A 22,823-nucleotide genomic window follows, 5' to 3' on the forward strand; every position below is an offset into this window, starting at 1 on the left:
ACATAGATTGTGAATATGTGTTTAATGTCTATCAATTACTTAAGTACAGTGATTCTCTTATCAACTACCCAGCAAACTGTATGGTTTGCAACTTCTGTTTTCTTGCGGGTATTATAACCCTTTCAGTTTGTGAAATGTATTCTGAAAGCTCCTTTGGCCTTTCAGAAATTTTACACCTTTAGAACTAGAGTTGCTTTTAAATGATATTTAAATTGTCTTTATCATAACATGTAACATTTATTGGGGGGAAAAACAATAAGAGCCAAGAAGCCCATAAATTTAAGTACTGAGTGCAAGTTTGTTTTAATATTTCTAGTTACATTATTTTTGTTAAGAAAATGAGGAAAAAAGGACATCAAGATTTCCCTATCTAAGATCTCGATCTTGAATTTGACATATTTTGTGAAACAATTACCAGTTTTGTAAGTGCCTGAGTTGAAGTTCCAAGTTTTCATTTGTTTCTTTTTGTTCATCCAAAGATCTCTGGAGCTTATGGATCTGATTCAGGAAATCATCAAGCTGAAAGCAAAATAGAAAATGCCTCAGGTAAGATGACTGAAATAAGAAAATCCTTTTAAAAGCAAGTTTTTTGCATGACACATTCTTTTTTGTATATATACATGAATGTGTAGGAATACTTATTTTTAATTATAGAATTAGTTCATATAGTCAATAATAAACATCTACATGGAGTCTAGAATTTGACGAAATCTTACCTAGGCACTCCTCCCCTGTTTCTAACCTGGGCTTCCCTACCTTATTATTCTCAAGATTTTGAAAATAGTTTTACATATTTGCATGTGTGTATTTAAGTATAGCATATATGTGTGCATATACATATGCTAAGTGTATATATGTACACTTATATAGACACACACACATAATGGTACAAATAGAAATATTCTTTAAAATGTATTCTTTTAGTTGTTTTTAACTTAAACATAAAAAAATGGGTATCATGCTCTATGTAATCTTCTAATACTTTCTTTTTTAATTCAATTGCTAAGACTCATCCGTATTGGTGACTCACTGTAGCCTCTTTGTTCTGGTTTACCAGATGGTACTGCATGATGGTGCCATGACAGTACACCACCCTCCTGTCCATAACTATTAGACTGTTTGCAGGCTTGAGCTGCTCTGAACATTCTTGTGTAGATCTCCTGATGCATTTGTGCAAAATAGTCTCTGGAGACATACGTAGGAGGAGAATTGCCAAGTTATATTTTTTAATGTTTAATTTTTCAAGATAATGCTAAAATGTCTCCCCAAAATGATTTACTAACTTACCTCCCAAAGGCAGTTAGATGGGATCCTGTTTGAGCATATCTTCGCCAACACTTGGTGGTGTGAGATATTAAAACTTTTGCCAATCCTTGATCAATAGATTATGGTTGATACCTCTTTATATTTTTATTGGCTCAATGATATTCTTCTTTTGTTCCTATTCAGGTCTTCTGCTCATTACTCTGTTTGGAGCTCTTTCTTTTTTATCTGTACATGTTTATGTTATAATCTCGATACTAACCCTTTGTCAGTTATAAGTGTTCCAAGTATCTTCAGCAAGTGTTATCAAGTTTATAACTTATTTTTTCCATTTTATTTAAGAGCTCTTTGGATGAATAATAGTCATTTTATTAAGCAAAATTTATCAATTTTTTTACAGTTAGGATGTATTTAATAATGCTAAAAATTACTTCCGTATGCAAAGCTTAGAGAAGTATTAATCTGTATTTTCAACTAAAATTTGTTAAAGTTTTGTATTTGTCATTTAAGTCCTAGATCAAGATGGAGTTAATTTTTGTACATGATGTGAGGTAGATCTCCAATTTTATTTTTTCTATATATAAACACATTTCCATAGGTGTTTAAGTTGCCAAGTTGTTTAGCCTGAGTGGGGTTCCATGGGGTAGGTTTAGATAGTTTTAGTGTCTTCTCTTCCTCACAACAATATCTAGCAACCATATTCCTCCAATTGAATATTTCAAAATCTTGTGGAAATTACCATGCATATATGCAGCTTTAAGAAAAAAATCTTGCCTCTCCAAGCAGACTGCTGAGCTATGGCACTATAGTAAAATAAGGTTAATAATTTCCGTATTTAATAAAACTGTAAGGATAAGCAAATCTTCCTCACCTTGTGCAAAGTCAAATTACTGCTAAATATGAAAATGAATCCCAATTCTCTGATCTCTTGATCAGTGTTATTCAAGTTAAATCATTTTAAACATTAGAAAGAATTATATAGAGTTGAGTTGGCATTATTATTTTCCAGGAGAAAAAAGCTATTTCTCTTCATACCCTCACCATTCTATAAACCCTTTTCATCAATTACTTGTGCCCATGAAGTAAACATTGTGAAGGTGTATCAAAATTAACTCTCAAATATTTTTATTTCTAGATGTCAAACATTCAGACATTTTTAGTAATACACACTTTTTTTGACATCCACAATTCTTAAGTTTATATATACACCTATCAGAATTACTTTTAAATACATAATCCAAGTTTACTTTCTTACCATCAAAGTTCTCCCTTATGTAACCTGTGCAGGTTTTTGTGGACCTCCCTTTTCCTAGTTTCTGCTTTATATAGATAAATGTTGAACCAGAAATGTTTTTACAGATATTCTACATGTCTCTAGTTCTAATGTTTCTGCAGTTAATGTAACATGTATTTGTTAATATTTAGGCTCATGTTGGATTTAATCATTATATTTTACATCAAGTTATTCAAATCAAGTGTTGTGTATTTTGCTAGATAAATGTGACAAAAATATTTATTAAAGTACAAACATGTCTGTATATATATTACCTAAAAATTATTATAAAATTCGAGTAGGCCAGGCATCCAGACTAATTTTGCTTCTTCAGATACAGTCTTGCATCCAATTTCATTATTTGGGGAGGAATCAGGATGCTCAACGTTCATGCCTCATTAAAGATTAATTTTCTATCAGGATAAAAATTAGAAGAATAAGGTGATAGGCTAATAATGATTGACTAATTATTCTGGAATGTCGGATTATTTCACATTTTCATTTTCTTTCAAATATCTACTTGGAAAAAACCCACCTATTTGGCATTACCAAGGGCAGTTCCCAAATCATTTACTTAACGAATGAGAAATGTTATCTTTTTGTACTTTTTCTTCAATTTATAAATTTTCAGCTTTTCTATCACTTGGGATTTTAATATAGGAATACTAATATGGGATATATGGTAACTACTTGGAAAGCTTAATTACAGGCAGGTATTATTAGATATTTAAGGAATATTTTGGTACAACTATAAGAACAGCAGAGTTTAAGTAGAATATGATACTTAAGTTATTTATTATTTGAAATTAAATTTTGTAATGCATTTTGGAAATGTATAACAAAAGTTTTAACATTCATATTTTTAAAAATTCATGTATTGAAATGTCTGAAAAATAATATCAGACACATAAAAACTTTCATTATGTTCATGAAAAAGTCAAACTGACCTGAATGATTACTGAGAGTTTTGTTTAATTATAATCCATCACTCTGACAGAACACTCTGCAGACATTAAGATGTTTAATTAGAATTCATAAAGCTATTTTATGATATTTAACTTTGGAAAAAAGGCTCACAATATTGTGAGTGATGCATGACATTTCTTACGTAAAATAACATACAAAGAAAAATCCAAAATGATACAAGATACTGGTGGAAGTGTTATATTTTCTAAATTTGCGTTAAGGATGTTGAAAATGCAATGGAAAATACCCAAGGTGTAATTCAGACCTCACCTTGGAGATTTGGCTAACATCCAATTCTGATCTTATCTCCCCCCTTGACGAACCCCTCAAGAGCTCCCAGTGCCCAGATGAGCACATAAACCCTCCTCCCATTTTCTCTCTCATATTACCTACCAGGGTAATCCCAGGTTTTCTTTTGTTCTCCAGCAGCCCTGAGCTTTTTGTATTTTTAGCCCACAACAGGGTGGGTTGGGTGGCAGTCATTCTCATTTTCTTTCTTTCCCCAATGTCTTTGCTCACATTCTCTCTTCTCTATGCAATGGACTACGACTCTACTCCTAAAATCCTTTAAGGGCTTCCCTGGTGGCGCAGTGGTTGAGAGTCCACCTGCTGATGCAGGGGACGCGGGTTTGTGCCCCGGTCCGGGTCCACATGCCGCGGAGCGGCTGGGCCTGTGAGCCATGGCCGCTGAGCCTGCGCGTCCGGAGCCTGTGCTCCGCAACGGGAGAGGCCACAACAGTGAGAGGCCCACGTACCGCCAAAAAAAAAAAAAAAATCCTTTAAAACAGGCTTCTTAAACTTTAACATTCTATGAATCACCTTAGGATCTTGTTAAAATGCCAATAATGACTCAGTGGGTGTCAAGCACGGTTCATGATTTTTCCATTTCTCAAGCTGCCAGGTGATACTGACGCTGCTGGCCCTTGGAACACACTGAGTAGAGGTCAGTACAATTACCCTGGCCCAAATGATGTAGCTTTTCTTAAATTCTCTGCTATGGAGCTTAGGCCGGGCTGCAGTGGATGCAGCCACAGAGTCATGGAGTCGGAAGGTCCTGGCAGGTGTAGGGGAAGATAGAACAGATTCTGAGGCGGCTGAAGGAGAGGAATCTGCAGGCCCTACCTGCAGCGAGGCCTGTGGAGAAGAAGGGCATCAGGAGAGTGACCCTTTACTACTGGTGGGACGATACTCCACCCACTCTAGCATTAATCTGGACAAATAGGAAAGGGACCAAGAGAATCTGGATCCTCTCTTAGAGGTCTGTGCTGTTTGGATTGGTGTTGATCCAGTGCCTTCAAAAGTGCCTCTCTTTCCTTACAACCTTTAAAAACAAATAGGACTGGAGTAAAGGCAAAGGTCCATCCTTCCCTGAGAGGGACCCAAGGCCACATGCACTTGTCAAGGTTGATCTGGAACAAAGTAAGTTTTTATTTTCCAATCCCTAGACAAAACGGTGGAGTAGAAGGACCTGAGCTCACTTCCTCTCACAAAAACACCAAAATCACAACTAACTGCTGAATAACCATTGACAACAAAGGACTGGAACCTGCCAGAAAAGATACTCTACTTGTAAAGGCAGAGAAGAAGCCACAATGAGATGGCAGGAGGCGTGCATTCATGATACAAACAAATCCCATACCCGCCAGGTGGGTGACCCACAAACTGGAAAATAATTATATCACACAGATTCTCCCACAGGAGTGAGAGTTCTGAGCCCCATGTCAGGCTCCCCAGTCTGGGGGTCTAACATCAGAAGGAGGGATAAATTAGGAGGTTGGGGTTAACATATACATACTATTATATATAAAATAGATAATCAACAAGGACCTACTGTATAGCGCAAGGAACTCTACTCAGTACTCTGTAATAACCTATATGGAAAAAGAATCTGAAAAAGAATAGATATATGTATAACTGAATCACTGCTGTACACCAGAAACCTAACATTTAAGTCAAATATACTCCAATATAAAATTTTTTAAAAAGTAAAAAAAAGTTTTTAAATTTAAGAAACCAAAATCTTTACCAAATAAAAACTTAGTTTTTTTATTTTCCTCATTCACAGTTATAAATTCTGATATTAAGTAAGGAATGAACTGTTGATGAAGGTCTTGCGACATTTAGTGTATTCTTAGGCATTTAGATTGTGAAAAGCAAATAAAAGCCTCTTCACATTAAAAACAAATACTCTGCTATGTCTGTTGTTTACCTTTACCCTTGATCTTAAACTTATCAAACTAAATTACAATAGTCATCGTCTCTCTCTCACAGGCTGTGAGGTTCTTGAAAGTGCTGCAGATACACACACACTTTAACTTTCCCTGTTCCCACTTGTGCACCAGATCCCATGCTCGTTCACCTACTCAAGGACACACACAGTATCATCAATACACGGTGCTGGGACTTCCCTGGCGGCGCAGTGGTTAGAATCCACCTGCCAATGCAGAGGACACGGGTTCGAGCCCTGGTCCAGGAAGATCCCACATGCCGTGCAGCAACTAAGCCCATGCGCCACAACTACTGAGCCTGCGCTCTAAAGCCCGCGAGCCACAACTACTGAAGCCCACACGCCTAGAGCACATGCTCTGCAACAAGAGAAGCCACCGCAATGAGAAGCCCCTGCTCACTGCAATTAGTGAAGAGCCCACGCGCAGCAACGAAGACCCAACACAGCCAAAAATAAATTTGAAAAAAAAAACACGGTGCTCTCATATATCTTCCTGTTTCTTTTCTACTTGATCCTTCCCATCAGGGGCTTTGCACTGACTGTTCCTTCTGCCTGGAACCTTCTTTCAACAGTTATCTGCATGATTAACTTTCATTAACATTTTCCATGTATTTATTCAAATCTGAGGCCAGACACCATATTTAACGTTGCAACCTGCACCCAAAGCAAGAACACCTGTTTTTTTCCAGCAGTCATATGATTTATATATAAATTGTCTCCGTCTCTCTCCACTGGAATGCAAATTCCATGCAGAAGGGATATTCATTTTATTCATGTATAGATTTCAAGTGCTTAGAATAGTCTTTGCATGTTTATAAAAAAGAATAAATTAATGTTGGGTAGGCTAAAGCAACAGATGCCCTTCCACTTTTGTTAAATATCTATGCCAAGAAAGAAGACCATAATTTGCAAATTCTATATCCATAGTATCCTAAAACTTCCATATGCCAGATAAATTCAGTTCAATACTTACTGTTGAGCACAGAATAATTGCTTTGTTCCTATTGCTACTCTGGTAAGGCCCTGGCCAGTCTGGCTGAAATCTGGGTAGATTCCCAAAAATTTATGATTCAAGAAAAATGTTTACAGCATATATTATAATCTGATCAAACTGGCAGTCTAATAAGGTCCAGCTACCGTCTAAGACTTGATAGTATGGAGACAATGACTTCAGCTAAAAAGGACTTGCAATTCCTGGAAAATGTTAATCTCCATCATTGAAAAGAAAGGGAAATAAAATGACAAAGGAAAGACGAGAAAAGGAAAGCCTGTTAGGTGATGCAGACAATAGCACGTAAACCCATTTTTATTTTTATTACATACATCCTTACCTAAATCTAGCTGGAAACCACTGATAATCAGTTTTGATACATCTTTCCATTAGCAACTGAGCGGGACCCATGTCACAGAAATTGAAGTGACATGTTTAGCACTGGGTATTCTGGCAACTCTTTCTGGCCAACCTGCTCCAACTCTGCTCTAGGGCATCCACAGTGGGGTGTCTTTATAATCTCTGCAGTTTGGAATTTGATTAAGGTAATGAGGAAAGATGGCACAAATTCAGATGAGTGTCCTGTTCACAAATTCCCTAAACCCAACTCATGTAATGTAGAGCCTTTGTAAGGAATAAGTGGGCATGACAACTTGCTGACTTTAAATAATTAGTACAGACTAATTTTCCAGATATTTTTAATTGGAACTGAAATATTCTGAACCATTTCATTAAGGATTATACCACAACATGCTCTTCACCTAAAAACAAATCATTAAAATCAACAGGAACATTTTACTAAAACTTCCTGGTGATCTCTGATGGAAAGTGGTTGCCTTTTGAGAAGTTTGCTAAGTATATAGTATGTGTTACATGATTATACATATATTTCAATGTCAGAATTAACTTCGTTATTAAATATAATATCTTATTGCTACCTATATGGAAATTATTGGATGATTTATATTCAGTGACTCCAGCTAATTCTTACTAAGGTATTCAAAATTAAAATGTGATCTCACTTTAACGGAATACTAAATGTTCTGTGGTCTTGTAATCCATGATAATAGGTGTGATTTGCCAGAATTATTTATCAGTTTCCTTACTGGCCTTCTTTTTAAATACATATGTCACTGAATTTCACAGGCCTTTCATGAAACTGGCTACTAAATTTCTTCCAAGTACTTTCCACGTAAAGTGAGTAGATTTATTGCCTACCAGACAATTGTTAAAATGTTTAAGAAATGTTAAACAAGTAATAAGCAGGGCATAAATGTAATTGCTGAAATAATTTACTAAACTATAAATTTTCTAATGAGCTAAGGTAACAGTGCAATTATTATATAGGGTTAATGAAAGTACTATATCTCAGCTGAACGACAGAATTAAATTCTACAGAGCAAAAGGAATAAGTTTGCTTTTAAGTGAATGGTTCAACTGAGTAATTCAATAAAGAATGACACATGGTTCAGATTTGAGAGATTCCCATTTTAAGGAAACTATTTTAGGAAACCTGGAGACAGTTTTCTCTAAGTGGACCTTACAGTGAATGAATGATAAAAATTACATTCCCAATGATGTGAATCAATTATTTCCCCAAAGGTTTTATTGTCATCTTAGTGACCAAAACAAAAACAAAAACAAAACAAAACCAACCCAGAATAATTTTCCAAGTAGCTGTACTTTAGTGCCAGTACTTCCTTCTCTTTGGGAACACATGTGGTTAAATCTGTGATGAAGCTCAACATTCTTAGCAACAACAAAAGTATGAAAACAGGAACAGAAGAATTACAAGAGAAGAATAAATCTGGAGAACTGACACTTCCTGATTTCAAGACTTAACTAGAACTGTAGTAATCAAGACCATGCTTTACTGGCAGAAGGATACACTTTTATTCCATTGACCTAAATGTCTATCAAGAGTCCAGGGTCAGCTGGATTTTGATATGGGTGTCAAGATACTTCCGTGAGGCAAAGAATTATCTTTTCAACAAGTAGTTCTAGGACAATTAGATATCCACAAGCATAATTCTGAATTATGCTCACCTCATTTATAAAAATTAACTCAAAATGAATCATAGACCTAAATATATCTAAAACTATAAAACTCTAAGAAAACATGGGAGTAAATCTTCATGACATTGAAATAGTCAAAGTTTTTTACACAAAACAGCAGAGCCCAAGCAACAAAAGAAAAAATAAACAAGTTGGACTTGATTAAAATTATTTCTAAAAGTTTTATGGTTCAAATGAAACTATCAAGTTGAAAAGACAATATATGTAATGAGAGAAAATATTTGCAAATCATATATTTGAGTAGGGATTTATATCCAGAATATACAAAAAACACAACTCAATATTTTTTAAAAAAAATGGACAAAGAATCTGAATAAGTTGTTCCCAAGAAAATATACAAATAGCCAACTAGTACATGAAAACAGGATTAGCATTATTAGTCATTAAGGAAATTCAAATCAAAACCACAATAAGGTACCACTTCACCTCCACGAGGTTGGCTGTAATAAAAAAGATGAACTCTGACAAGTGGTGGTGAGAATGCAGAGAAATTGGGACCCTCAGACATTGCTTGTGAGAATGGAAAATGGTACAGCCACTGTGGAAAAGAGTTCGGTGCAAGGCAGAAATAGACACACAGACAACAAACATTTGAACACCAAGGGGGGAAGTGGGGCGTGGGATGAATTGGGAGATTGGGATTGATATATATACACCAATATGTATAAATTAGATAACTAATGGGAACCTGCTATATAGCACAGGGAACTCCACTTCCCTGTACAATAGAAACTTACACAACATTGTAAAACAACGATACACCAATAAAAGAAATCGTTAACAGAGTTACCATATGATCCAGCAATCCAAGGGAAATAAAAACATCTACACAAAGCTTGTAAATGAATGTTCATAAGAGCATTATTCATAGTAGACAAGGAGTGTAACAACCCAATAACCAATAATACTCATCAACTGAAAAATGAAGAAAAAAATGTGCTATATCCGTGCAATGCACTATTTTCGGCCATACAGAGAATGAAGTATCCATGCTACAATATGGAGGAACCTTGAAGACACTATACTAAGCGAAAGAAGCCAGTCACAAAAGGCCATATATTCTATAGATGCTATAGAATATAGCATCTATAGAATAGGAGTTACCTATTCTAAAATAGGTAACTCCACAGTGATAGAAAGTAGGCTAGTGATTGCCAAGGGCTGGGGGGTATAGGGAGACTGGGGAATGACTGATAATGGGTTTGTGTTTTCTTCTTTGAGATGACGAAAATGTTTTAAACTTAGATTGTAGTAATTGTGGGACAACTCTATTTTACTAGAAACCAATGAATTGAACACTTTAAAAGTGTATATGAATTAGATCTCAATAAAGACATTAAAATAAACACAATAAGAGTAAATATGGCATACATTTCAGTTGCTATATTTATATATTAAGCCAAATCAAAATTAATTCCAAGGTATCTACAATAGAATTAAGCCAATTGAATATATCCAAGGATTCGAGCTCTTAAGAATGTTATCTTAAATAATAGTATCACGTGAATCTAGACTATTTCATTGCTTTATCTCTATATAATGAACTTCTGAAATATTCAAGAATTGGATGGACTTGATGCCTTAATGAGTCTAACGATTATTGGCATTGCTTTAACATGTATTGACCTAGATAATCTTATGTGACTATTTATTTATATACAAAGCATTCTATTAAACAGTTTATTTCAGCTCAGAGTTATTTTTCTTTTCTTTTCAATAAATTAAAACAGCATCATGGTCAGTGGGAGCTAAGCACCTGACATCCTACAATACTGATGATTCTTAATTTATGTCCTGAGAGACTGAGTATTTGTTCAGGGTACCATAGCAACTGTAGAATCAAAGCTATGATATTATGTGACAAATCTGTAGTTGAGAGAACACTTCAGGATTCCATTGGATCACCTGGGGCAGCAATATTACAAGTGTTTATGGTGTGGTTTCTTGATAAGGGACACTTAATTGGTGCTAATTTTATCCAAATTACAGACAACTATAGGGCATCTATTTCCATAGAGTAGAAAAGTCTCATCAAGATGTGTGAGAAAACACTAAGTATATTTAATTTGTAACTGGTATCTCACAAAGGTTTTGATATTGATTTTTATTAACACTGACTTCAAGTTGCATTCACCTAACCAATATGCTAAAGTGTTTGCGCAGAGAATAATAATATCTTGTCTCACATCAAAGGAAGACAAAACATTGTCAAATAATATTAATTTTCATGACAACAGCACTTGTATTTGATCAGCACCATGATGTATATATTTCCCACTTTCCTCTCTGAGAATCTGAATAGTAGAGAACACTAATAAAGTACCCAGGGAACAAACAATCCTTCCTTCCCTGTTTCATTTTACTCAATTAACACACAACAGATGTCTGCTTTCAGAAGGAAGCTTTGTAAGAGCACTGGGCTATGTGCCTCTTTGCCTTTGGATACTGTAGTGAATTCCAGCATCATGAAATTTAATGAAAGAAATGAAATCGCCATTTTTGTCCCAAGTTTTAATCTTTTATCACAGGTCTTGAATCACCAGGCTTAATCTCCAACTAATGTTGAACATGGGTATAAAAATACTGTTACTCCTCGTTGTTTTAACCAAAAGAAAAGGAAATTGCAGAAACATCAGTTACAGAAATGCAAAGATGAAATGTGATTAGAATTGTAAAACTCTTTAGAGGAATGTAAACATTAAGAACAAGAATATTCAGTACAAAACTACTCAATTTTACTTACTATAACAGGATTTGGAAACTCTTCCTCATGGCTCTGTACTCTAGCAATTCAGCCTGGGTATTACGAAAGTGCCTGCCACCCTATAGGCCATCTACACAGGTGACAACCTGCTAGTGAGTCAGAAAAATCTGTTTCTACAAATGTGTGGTGAAACCGTTATAAAACATGGAAAACGGAAATCTTATTAAAAGCCACATAACGGGCTTCCCTGGTGGCGCAGTGGTTGAGAGTCCGCCTGCCGATGCAGGGGACACGGGTTCGTGCCCCGGTCCGGGAAGATCCCACATGCCGCGGAGCGGCTGGGCCCGTGAGCCATGGCCGCTGAGCCTGTGCGTCCGGAGCCGGTGCTCCGCAACGGGAGAGGCCACAACAGTGAGAGACCCGCGAACAGCACAAAAAAAAAAAAAAAAAAAAAAAAGCCACATGACTTGTATCTAAAAAACCACAAAGAAAAACAAGTTAGAAACTAACAGAATATTTAAAAACCAGTAATTACTCTTAATTGATTACAGCTAAGGCTCAAGCTCTTCTTAAAATAAGAATTAGATAGCCAAAATTAGAAAGAGATACAATGTTATTTCAAAATAAAATTCATGAAAAGAATAACTAGAAAAGAAAAAGTCTTCAAAAATATGTTTCATAAATAAGCAGACTACAAAAAAACAGCAAGATATGTATGTTAAGAGAAGGGGAAACAAGTGATATTTTTTGATTGATAAATCAAAGGACTAGTGCTTAATTTCCCACAGAGGATAGGGAAGACATCATAGTCTAATAATCAGCTTTTATTCAGAAGAGAACCTTTAAGTGTTTGAAAAGGACTATAATGATAAAAGGGATAATTACAATGATAAAAGGAAGAAATGTTTTCCTCTATCATACAAGTATCTTTCCAGATTACAATTTTCCAAAATGACAGAAACATATGAAGTGGAAGTTACTTACCCTGCAACTTCTCCATGAATGAAACTGTTTTCACTTATAGGCACCTAACTGCATTTATATGGGTTGCTTTCCTGGGGTGGAAAGTTAAGACGGAACAAAATCCTTCTTTAACTGAATAAGATTCAAATAGAAAACTTTATAATTAAAATATTATACTCTTCCTTTAAAGAGAAGATGCAAACTGACTTGGGAATGAACTTCTGCATACATAATCTATAAACATGGTTATCGGTCACTTCTAATGGAAGTTTCAAACAACTACAAGAGATTCCAAAAGTGCAATGTTTCTAAAAATGTTTCTGAAACAGAAATGGACACCTCGTTATTTGTTGAATTATATTTAAGCTTCTGAGTTCCAAACTTCTGCAACTGTCTATTATAATCTTGGTTATTTTGTAACTGAACCAACAGCCATATCATTCCAGAAATCTCTTCACCAAGAAACTTTGATTAATTTCCTCTGAATAATTTTGATGACTGTTATCTAAAATAATCTACGGTTATAGCAGTAGCTGGATTGCTTAATATAAGAAAAAAAGTTAATGACACAGTAGGATAAGTGTTTTAAAATACAGAAAAATATTTAAGTATTTTGTTTTACATATTTCCTAGTAGAAAATGTTTATGATCAACTTAGCTTAACAGTGATAGAGAAAACTCTATTTTAAATAAAAGCAAGGAATAAGTAAATGGAAATGTAGTCATGATTTGCAAAATTTATACAGTATTGAAATATGAAGAAAATATTTCTTCCCCTAAATAGTAAGTAGAATAAAGCTGGCACACTTTAATTGCAATGCATCACTGCCATCATAGCCTTAGTAATATTACGAAAGTCAAAGGAGACTTAGTGCTGATGGAATAAAGATGGAAAACAGATATGTAGAGCACATTTCTTAAAACAGAATTCTAATTCTGTACATATGAAAACCAATGAGACGGTAGTAAGCATTCTTTCACTAGAGTAACGTTCAGATTCCAAAATTTCAAAATATTTCCTTGCACCTTTCTTTGAACATAATCACTGCCCACCATCTGAGTCACTAGAACCAACTGTAAACAGATTTACCTGCCATTTATTTTGTACTATCAAAACAAAGTCAATATAGTAAAAAGGGTGAAACACATCTTTAAGTTATTATGAAAGCAGTTTTGACCTCACAGACCTCCAGAAAAATTGTCTAGGACCTTCAGAATTGAGAACTGCTGGTTTAAAGAACGTTTTCCCAATGAAGTACTTTCTAAGTTGGATGAGTTCAAACATGATTGGTCTACTCTGCATTTGGCTAGAAGTTTCTAGAAACAGTATGAAAAATATTCTCAAATATCTGACTCAAACCTCCTTGTGTATAGGTTATATATATAAATGAGGAAGCACATTATCCAACCTGATGGAGAATGGCGGCTTCTCATGTTTAGAATATCACACAGCAACACATGCTTTAAAAGTTACCAGCTTGGAATGCTGCTGTCCAGTTCACCTGAGAGTATCTGTAAATGGAGACTGCTTCCACTAATAGTGTGCAAGTTCTAGCATGTTTAGCCTCCTGATAAAGAACTATGAGGTAAGCAAATAAATGAAAGCAAACCGACATGCCCTGAATGCATATAAATGAATGAAGTGGGAAATGTACTGGAAAAATTCCTGAATGCTATCGGTCATCCAACAAGGTATTTACTGCCTTTTTTTCCCCCTCAACACATCCATTGTGCCCGTCATACCTAGGTCATCACGTGAATACATCCCATGTAGATAGGCCAATGTAAGACTTTCTACAGCTACTTCGTGAAATAAAGATCATGCAACTCCTTGGAGTTCCAGTTTTTCCTCAGTTTTGATAAACATAAACTGATTTAGCTATTAATACCTTAAATATTCTACATTAAAATGACAATAGATATTTTATGTAATAGAGACCTCTAGTTTTAAAAATAAACTGTAACCATCAAAGAAATGTTGCATTAGCTAAAGACTACAATTCAGAATGTCCTGGGCTATTTGTTTACTTTTTGTTATTCAGGGAATTTTGTGAAAAATTGACATCACTGTAGGATACCACTATAATTACTGCACTTGCGTAAAAGACAGACCCAATCCTCCTACATTTAGGAAGGCAATTATATTTCTCCTTTTGAAGACACTGTATTTAAACTGAGGGTTTTTTCCAAAGAAGACCATATTCTGCTAACAGACAATATGCTATAAAGTATTTAATTTTGTTTACTTAGTAATTAAAAGGAAATGCAGTTTGTTCAGTAGTATAGATACTGAAGTTAAATGTTATACCACTAGAAACGTTTAACTGGCTACAGACTTAATATACTTTTAGCATGTAAGATTTTTAGGGATTTTAATAGACTTTATTTTCTAGAGCAGTTTTAGATTTACATAAAAATTGAGAGGAAAGTAAAGAGTCCTCATGTAGTTCCTATGCCTGCCCCACACACATCCCCACCCCAGTTTCCCCTGTTATTAACATCTTGCATTAGTGTCGAACAGACAAAAGATAATGTCATCTTGAGCAAGGCTGGCAGTCATGAGGGTGGTGATAGGTGGTCATTTTGTGATATGTTAGGAATACAGGACTTAAAGAATGTGAGGATTGATTTAATATGGAATAAGTGAGAGAGAGAGGAGTTAAAAATGATTAATTGTTTTGCCTGAGTAATGGAACAGCTAGAGAAGTGGGTTTAAAGATATAAAGTTGAGAGTTGTCAGCATATAGATGGCATCTAAAGCCACGAGGTTTGAAGATATCACCTTTCGGACGCGCAGGCTCAGCGGCCATGACTCACGGGCCCAGCCACTCCACCGCATGTAGGATCTTCCCAGACCGGGGCACGAACCCGCAATCCCTGCACCAGCAGGCGGACGCTCAACCGCTGCGCCACCAGGGAAGCCCTGAAGATATCACCTTTGGAGCGAGTGTAGGTAGGCACAGAATAAATGAAAGGATAAGACACTCACACATATAGAACTGAAGACGTGAAGAGAAATCAAGATTGAGATGAAGAAGGGCAGAAGAAGGTGAAACCCCAAAAAAACACTGATTTTTCTAGATGCCTAGAGAGTACGTTACTTTAAGAATGGGACTGATTGTGTCAAATTATTATGATAGTTTGAGAAAGATGAAGCCCAAGAATGGAGCACTGGCTTTAAAAGTATGGAGCACATTTGTGGCCTTGAGGACTTTTCCATTGGTAAAGAGGCAGTGGTCAGAAGTATCACTGCTGTGATTAGAAACAGAATGAAGGTTGTGAAGATAAGAAGTTAATATATTTCTTTCAGGTTTTTTTTTTTTTTTTTTTTTTTACTGTAAAGAGAGTTTAATAATAGCAAAAATGGAACGTGTACTTAAAGGAAGTCAGTTCATTTACAATACTTTATAAAATATTTAAATATACATGTATGTGTATATACACATGAATATATATATATATATACTTGTGTATGTTTTTTTGTTGTTTTTTTTTTTTTTTGGCTGTACGCGGGCCTCTCACTGTTGTGGCCGCTCCCGTTGCGGAGCACAGGTTCCGGATGCGGAGCACAGGTTCCGGATGTGCAGGCTCAGCAGCCATGGCTCATGGGCCTAGCCGCTCCGCGGCACGTGGGATCTTCCCAGACCAGGGCACGAACCCGTGTCCCCTGCATTGGCAGGCGGACTCTCAACCACTGCGCCACCAGGGAAGCCCCTTGTTTTATATATACAGGCTGACCACAGATAGGAACTGAGAAATTTCACCCATAGGATCAGATATGTAAGCAGAATATAATGGTTCCAACTGATACAGCTAATTTGGTAGATGTGATGGTGAGAAGTGTGTAAATATTCTGTATTCCACAGTCCTGTTTGTTTTTGTTTCTCAGTAAATTCAGAAGAAAGATTATCATCTGAGAGTATGGAGGAGTGAGGAGGGATTAGAAAAGAGATAGGAAGTGAAACAGTCATTTAGAAAAGTTAATGCTGGAATGCTAAGATGCTACTTGAGACTAGTGATCATGACTATAAACCAAGACCTGTTACCATAGCACTAGGTTCTTTAGTGCCACGTGCACAGCTGATGAAGCAGAAGGTTGCATTTAATGATGAAGCAGAGCTTGACCTTTACAAGTGAATGTCTACAAAGGATATGGGGGCAAGGAATTAAGGTATATGCAGTGAAGGGATTATAATGTAGAGACATCACATTTCACAAGGAGTGAAATCAGAAATGGAAGTGGATAAGTGACAGAGAAAAAGCAGTATCATCAATAGATTATATGCCCCAGGGGGTTGAAGTTTTGTAGTACTTGGTACTGAAGAAAGTAAACCAGAAAGATAAGAGTATGTTTGGAGAGTTCGAGACCCTGAAGAAAGTCTAGTAATTGGTGAAGATAATATCTGCAATGTGACCTTGGGAGTAGGTTGGTAAAATCGAGTGAAGGACACGATAACTGGAAAAGAAGAATTTGAGGAACTGAGAGTGCAAAGTGCTGAAAGTTTTCATTTGGGATACTGTACTCAGTAATAGAGTCCAAAAGAATAGAGAAGTGACATTGCCAAGATGGTGACAGAGGTTGTTTTTGACTTCACTCTCCATCACAGGAAGAACAACTAGCAACTACTCATGGACAAGGCATCACTGGGAGAATCCTAGAACACAGGAAGGAGGCTGAGTCAGTCGCCTTGCACCCCAAAGACCAAGATAGACTGAGGGGGAAGGTGAGAGGAACAGCTACACACTGACTGCATTGCCCCTCCCCCAGGCTGGGGCAGCACCAAGATCCTGTCACCTGGGACCCTGATTGAATCACTACAGTTTTCTCCTTCAGAACAAGAGCTCTTCCTTAGAACTCCATCCGAATGACTGCAAGTGCATTTTATGATGGATGCGGATGACTGTACAATACACCACCTTCAAAGACTACCCCTGGCTTCTTCAGAATCATGCCTAGAACACCCATTTTGGATTTCTCTGATGTAGACTCTCTACCAAAAGGGTTTCAATCTAGAGTTGACATCCTGGCTCTGGCTTCCCTCCATCCCAGATCAAGTTCTGGATCTCAACTCTCTTACTCTGCTCTGTCCTTCTACTGTTAATAGAGTCCTGTCCCATTGTATTCTGAAATATGATTATCACCTCTGGAACATACAATTCAGTCATTCAATGCACTAATTTAACTCTCAAAAAGTGATTGTTTCCAATCAAATGTGCAATTACCGAGAAGTGACAGAACTATACTTTTCGCTTTCTTAAATGAATCAGGTAAATACTTGAAACAAACAACAACAACAACACAAAAAAGCCCACCAGAATCTAGTGGGTTTTTCTAATCTATAACTTTAACAAAAAGTAAAATATTTTCTGCTAATTAAAGCAATAATATGTGAAGATATAGTAAGAACATAAATCTTATATCTTTAGGAGATGACTATAACTGTTGAATATTTCTTCATAATTTGTGCCAACATAAATTTGTCTTGCATTTATACTCATTGAGTGTGAAATGCATCAAATTACAAATTTAAATATGTCTAATTGTGTGCAGTTTAGATTTTGTCATCTGATTTTCCAACTACAGCAGAACCACACAAATGAATAGTTACAGATCTTGCATATATAGCTTTTTAAACTTCAAAAGTTCTTAATTTATTATAGCATGAAGGGAAAATGACTCATAAGAATTTCATAGCCTTAGAGTTCTGAGTGTTTAAATACACATAGTCATACCTTTTTTCATAATTCCAGTTGAGCAACACTAAAAAAAATTAAGTTTTCATATTGGTTAGGTAACTGAAATGTCCTGTAATAAATGACCTACCTGACAAATCTTTAAAAAAGACAGAAGTTCAAATATCATGATTATTATTTTAGAAAGTTAAAAAGCATGTAAACCTAAAAGTATAATTCCACTCGACATTTTTTTACAACACAATATTAATACCCTAAATATGTCACTCTTTCTCATTATATATTCCATATAAGAAAATTTTGAGAAAGATTTTTATTTCCTTTGACACAATAAAATGTCCCTTGTTTTATTTTTATCTTACTGGAACATTATTTGAAATGCTTTACCATTAAGCTCAATTATGATTTTTTTCATGAAAAGAATATTGCAATTAGAGCAGAAAAAAAATAATTGTCCCTGAATGTTCTCTTTGAAATGACCCACCAGAAACTTAAAACACTTATCTTTTTTTTTTTTTTTTTTTGCGGTACGCGGGCCTCTTACTGTTGTGGCCTCTCCCATTGCGGAGCACAGGCTCCGGACGCGCAGGCCCAGCGGCCATGGCTCACGGGCCCAGCCGCTCCGTGGCATGTGGGATCCTCCCGGACCGGGGCGCGAACCCATCTCCCCTGCATCGGCAGGCGGACTCCCAACCACTGCAGCACCAGGGAAGCCCTAGACAGCAAGTTCTTTTAGACAGTAAGTGGAGTTCAAAGGTCCTTCCTGAGTCTTATGGGCCTTGATTGTTTTCAGCTCAAAATAATCCACATGCCAGAGTGGCACATTCTAGGGTGGCCTGTTTTGAACACCATCAGAGACAATTTAGGTGTTTGGTAAAGTGAAGGAAGAGCAAGATCATGAAGAATGATTGCAGGAAATGGTGCCCTTCAAATTATCCACAGAAAGTGGAGCAAAATTATTAGAAGGATTTAAATTAACTGCATACATGTACAAGGATGCAAGACCTCTGTTCATGTTGTAGTGCTATGATGTCTTGATTTTAGGGGCACCTGAGACCACTCTACTGATGCTGGCCCAGTTAGAGGCACAGACTGTGCTGGTCCTTGCCCATATATTCCGGTTGGGGTGTCAGACAACAAATAATTAAACGCATAATTACAACTAGCCCTGGAAGGAAAAGAAACATGGCCACCTGTTTCCGCTGCATCCTGTGAAAACCACCATCTTGACATTTATTTTGCTATATTTAACTTCAGACATTTACGTTGGACTATCCCCAGCCACACTGTAAACCTCTTCTTGGGAAGAACTCACTCAAGTATATTCTAACATCTAACACAGAGGTTAGGAAGTAATTAAGATTAAATGAACTGGGCTGGTTTTTACAGTTCAGTTCAGATCCTGGGTCTGTGGTTACCGCTTGTGTCCCCATGTGAACATGAAGCCGGCCTCTTTATTATTTTTTTTTAATCTTAACCTGAAACACTTACCAGATCTTTTCCTTAGATAAATGTGAATTTCAGTCTATCACTATTCTCACAATCTTAAAATTAGCAAGGTGTAAATTAATGAGATTTCACCAAAATATATTTCGGGCTGGGAAAGAATTCCTGTGTCCTTCCAAATAAAGGCTTGCTTAAAAAATCAGCTGTTAATTTAGATAATTAATGTTCTGTAGGTTTAAACAGTGTCTCTCACATTCATCGTTGCTGATATCAGACTTTTGAAAAGATTCACCTTTTTGACACCAGAAGCATTAAAATGTGAGGCCAGAATTAGCTAAGCAGTAATAAGGTGATAATTGCTAAGTGTGAAGCCACACAGACAATGCATTTAGAAAAACACTAGCACTTTGAGAGTGAACTTACAGTGCTCAATAGTACCTATTCTTCCCATCTGTTTAAGTGATTTTTTATCTTTTGAATTTCTCTCAAAACTAGAAGACACCAATTTGTTTTGCACATTACAATGCTACAGGTAGACTACAATGGACTAAGCCTCATTTCTGTAGCAAGCCATTTCATTTATGCTCTACTAGTAAAATCTGTTACAGTAAACACATGTGTTCAGTGGGGACCAAAGTTATGAATTTGAGTCTCAGTGGTGGCAGTCTTTTCTCATTAGACCAGTGGTTCTGATATTTCACTAGACATTAGAATCATTTGAGAAGCTTTTAAAAAATACTCATACACAGGCTCCACCCATAAAAATTGACTCGGCTAGTGGAGATGAGGCTTGAGTATTAGTATTTTTACAACTCAATCAAAAGATGCTCAGAAGACCTAAATAGACATTTCTCCACAGACATAGAGATGGCCAAAAGGCACATGAAAAGATCCTCAACATCACTAATTATTAGAGAAATGCTAATCAACACTACAATGAGATATCACCTCACAGCAGTCAGAATGGCCATCATCAAAGTCTATAAACAATAAGTGCTGGAGAGGGTGTGGAGAAAAGGGAACCCTCCTACACAGTTGGTGGAAATGTAAATTGGTACAACCACTATGGAGAACAGTATGGAGGTTCCTTAAAAAACTAAGAATAGAGCTATCATATGATCCAGCAATCCCACTCCTGGGCATATATCCAGAGAAAAAACATTGTTCAAAAGAATACATGCACCCCAATGTTTATTGCAGTGCTATTTACAATAGCCAAGACATGGAAGACCTAAATGTCCATTGACAGATGAATGGAAAAAGAAGATGTGGTATATTTATACACTGGAATATTACTCAGCCATTAAAAAGAATGAAATAATGCCATTTGCAGCAACATGTATGGACCTAGAAATTATCATACTAAGTGAAGTCAGACCGACAAAGACAAATATATGCAGAATCTAAAAAAAGTATGCAAATGAACTTATTTACAAAACAGAAACAGATTCACAGCCTCAGAAAACAAACTTATGGTTACCAAAGGGGAAAGGTTGGGGGGAGGGATAAATTGGGGGTCTGGGATTGGCATATACACACCACTGTATTTAAAATAGATAACCAACAAGGACCTACTGTTTCTCATAGGGAACTCCATGCAGTATTCTGTAATAACCTAAATGGGAAAAGAATTTGAAAAAGAATAGATACATGTATATGTATACCTGAATCACTTTGCTGTACACCGGAAACTAAGACAACATTGTTATTCAACTATACTCCAATATAAAATAAAATTTTTTTTTAAATATCTAAAAAAAAAAATACTCCAAAGGGTATTTATTGCACAGACAGGTTAGAAAATCATATTAGACTTTGACCTTTACACTGGGAATATATTTTATCTATAGCTATATTTGACTTACAATTGTGCTGAGCACTTATATCAAATTTCAGTTTTATGAAAAAAATCCATGAATTTCTGAAAGCAGGAATGTCATCTAAAAGTTAGGTGATTCTTTTTCCCTCACCATAGGACTTTTATTTGTCGATTACTATAGGCTAACTCTCACCCTCTGCTGCTTGGTTTGTGAATTGTAGGCATCTAGGGGCTAAGAACTACTTGAGCCCTGATTTACATCTTTTTTAACACAACATAGTCACTACGTATTTTTAAAGTCCTCTTACTAATAGAATCTATTACTAAAATAGAAATAGAGAAAATAAGAGTAAGTATTGAGCTAGAGTAAGGGAAAAGAATTTAACAAAAAGAAGAAACTGAAATTGAGAGTAAATCCAATTAACAACTCAGCAAACTGAGTGATTAAACTCTTAGCTTTATAAACAAATCATTTGAGATTTAACTTACTTTTGCATCAGTTAAGATGCAGTTAAGATTTTGCATAATAGCCAACGTTTCCACAATTTGACCTATCGCTGAGAAGCAAAGAAAATTAGTAATTCTGAATATATCAAGAGTCATATTATATTCATATCCTTTAAGCCCAATAATTCCACTTAGAAAACTTTTTTTTCCAATGGGGAAAAAAGGTCTGTACAGTTGAATCTGAACAGCTTAGAAGTTAATCATCCTATAACTTAGAGTTGGCCCTACATGTGTGCGGATTCAACCAACCACGAACTGGGTAGAAAGTAGTATTTACTATCAAAAAATCTTCGTATTAAGTGGACCCACAGAGTTCAAACTCATGTTGTTCAAGGGTCAACTGTACATGAAAGTAGTCATGGTACAGTTATGTTGAGAAAAAAAATCCAAACAACCTTCAGTAAAGGAGGCTTGGTTGATTAAATAAATTTATATACAAGGAAATAAATATTATCCCACTCCTTGAAATACCAAGTATGAAAACTACATAGCAGCAGGAAAATTGATTATGGTAACTGGTAAAGCAGAGTATATTATTTCAAATGATGACTGCAATTCTGCATAAAATTGCCTAGGCATTAGAAGTTAATATACACTGAAGTAATATGATACAATGGTGTTATGATAGTTGATTTTTTAAAAATTTTTCCTTCTTTATATGGTATGATATTGTTTTACAAAATTTAAAATATTCCTTGGCAAGCCTTATCTCATTCAGTCCTTCAGTCTTCTTGATACTAGTACAGTGTGGAGCACCCATGTGTCTTAGTAATTGTTTATATTATACTCCTTGCTTCTTAGGTACTATCTGTTCTGTCTCTACCAACTTTGGTTATTGCATCATTATATTATTCATTAGACTGTTTTTCCCACCATATTTATTAAAGTGGTAAG

General features: G+C 35.9%; 1 protein-coding gene across 1 annotated transcript in view; it reads right to left on the bottom strand.

Annotated features, from left to right (window-relative positions):
* Window positions 1–291: 291 nt before the first annotated feature.
* CCDC102B (coiled-coil domain containing 102B) overlaps window positions 292–22,823 on the bottom strand; it is a gene marked incomplete at its 5' end in the record, with an annotated part of 223,675 nt that continues 201,143 nt past the window's right edge. Inside the window, 1 exon segment of the mRNA XM_079943339.1 lies at window positions 292–519. Within this exon segment, the coding sequence (XP_079799465.1) occupies window positions 412–519 (108 nt within the window). The 3' untranslated portion in view covers window positions 292–411.

The sequence above is a fragment of the Stenella coeruleoalba genome (assembly GCF_951394435.1).
Source record: "Stenella coeruleoalba genome assembly, chromosome: 14".
NCBI classification, from domain to species: domain Eukaryota; kingdom Metazoa; phylum Chordata; class Mammalia; order Artiodactyla; family Delphinidae; genus Stenella; species Stenella coeruleoalba.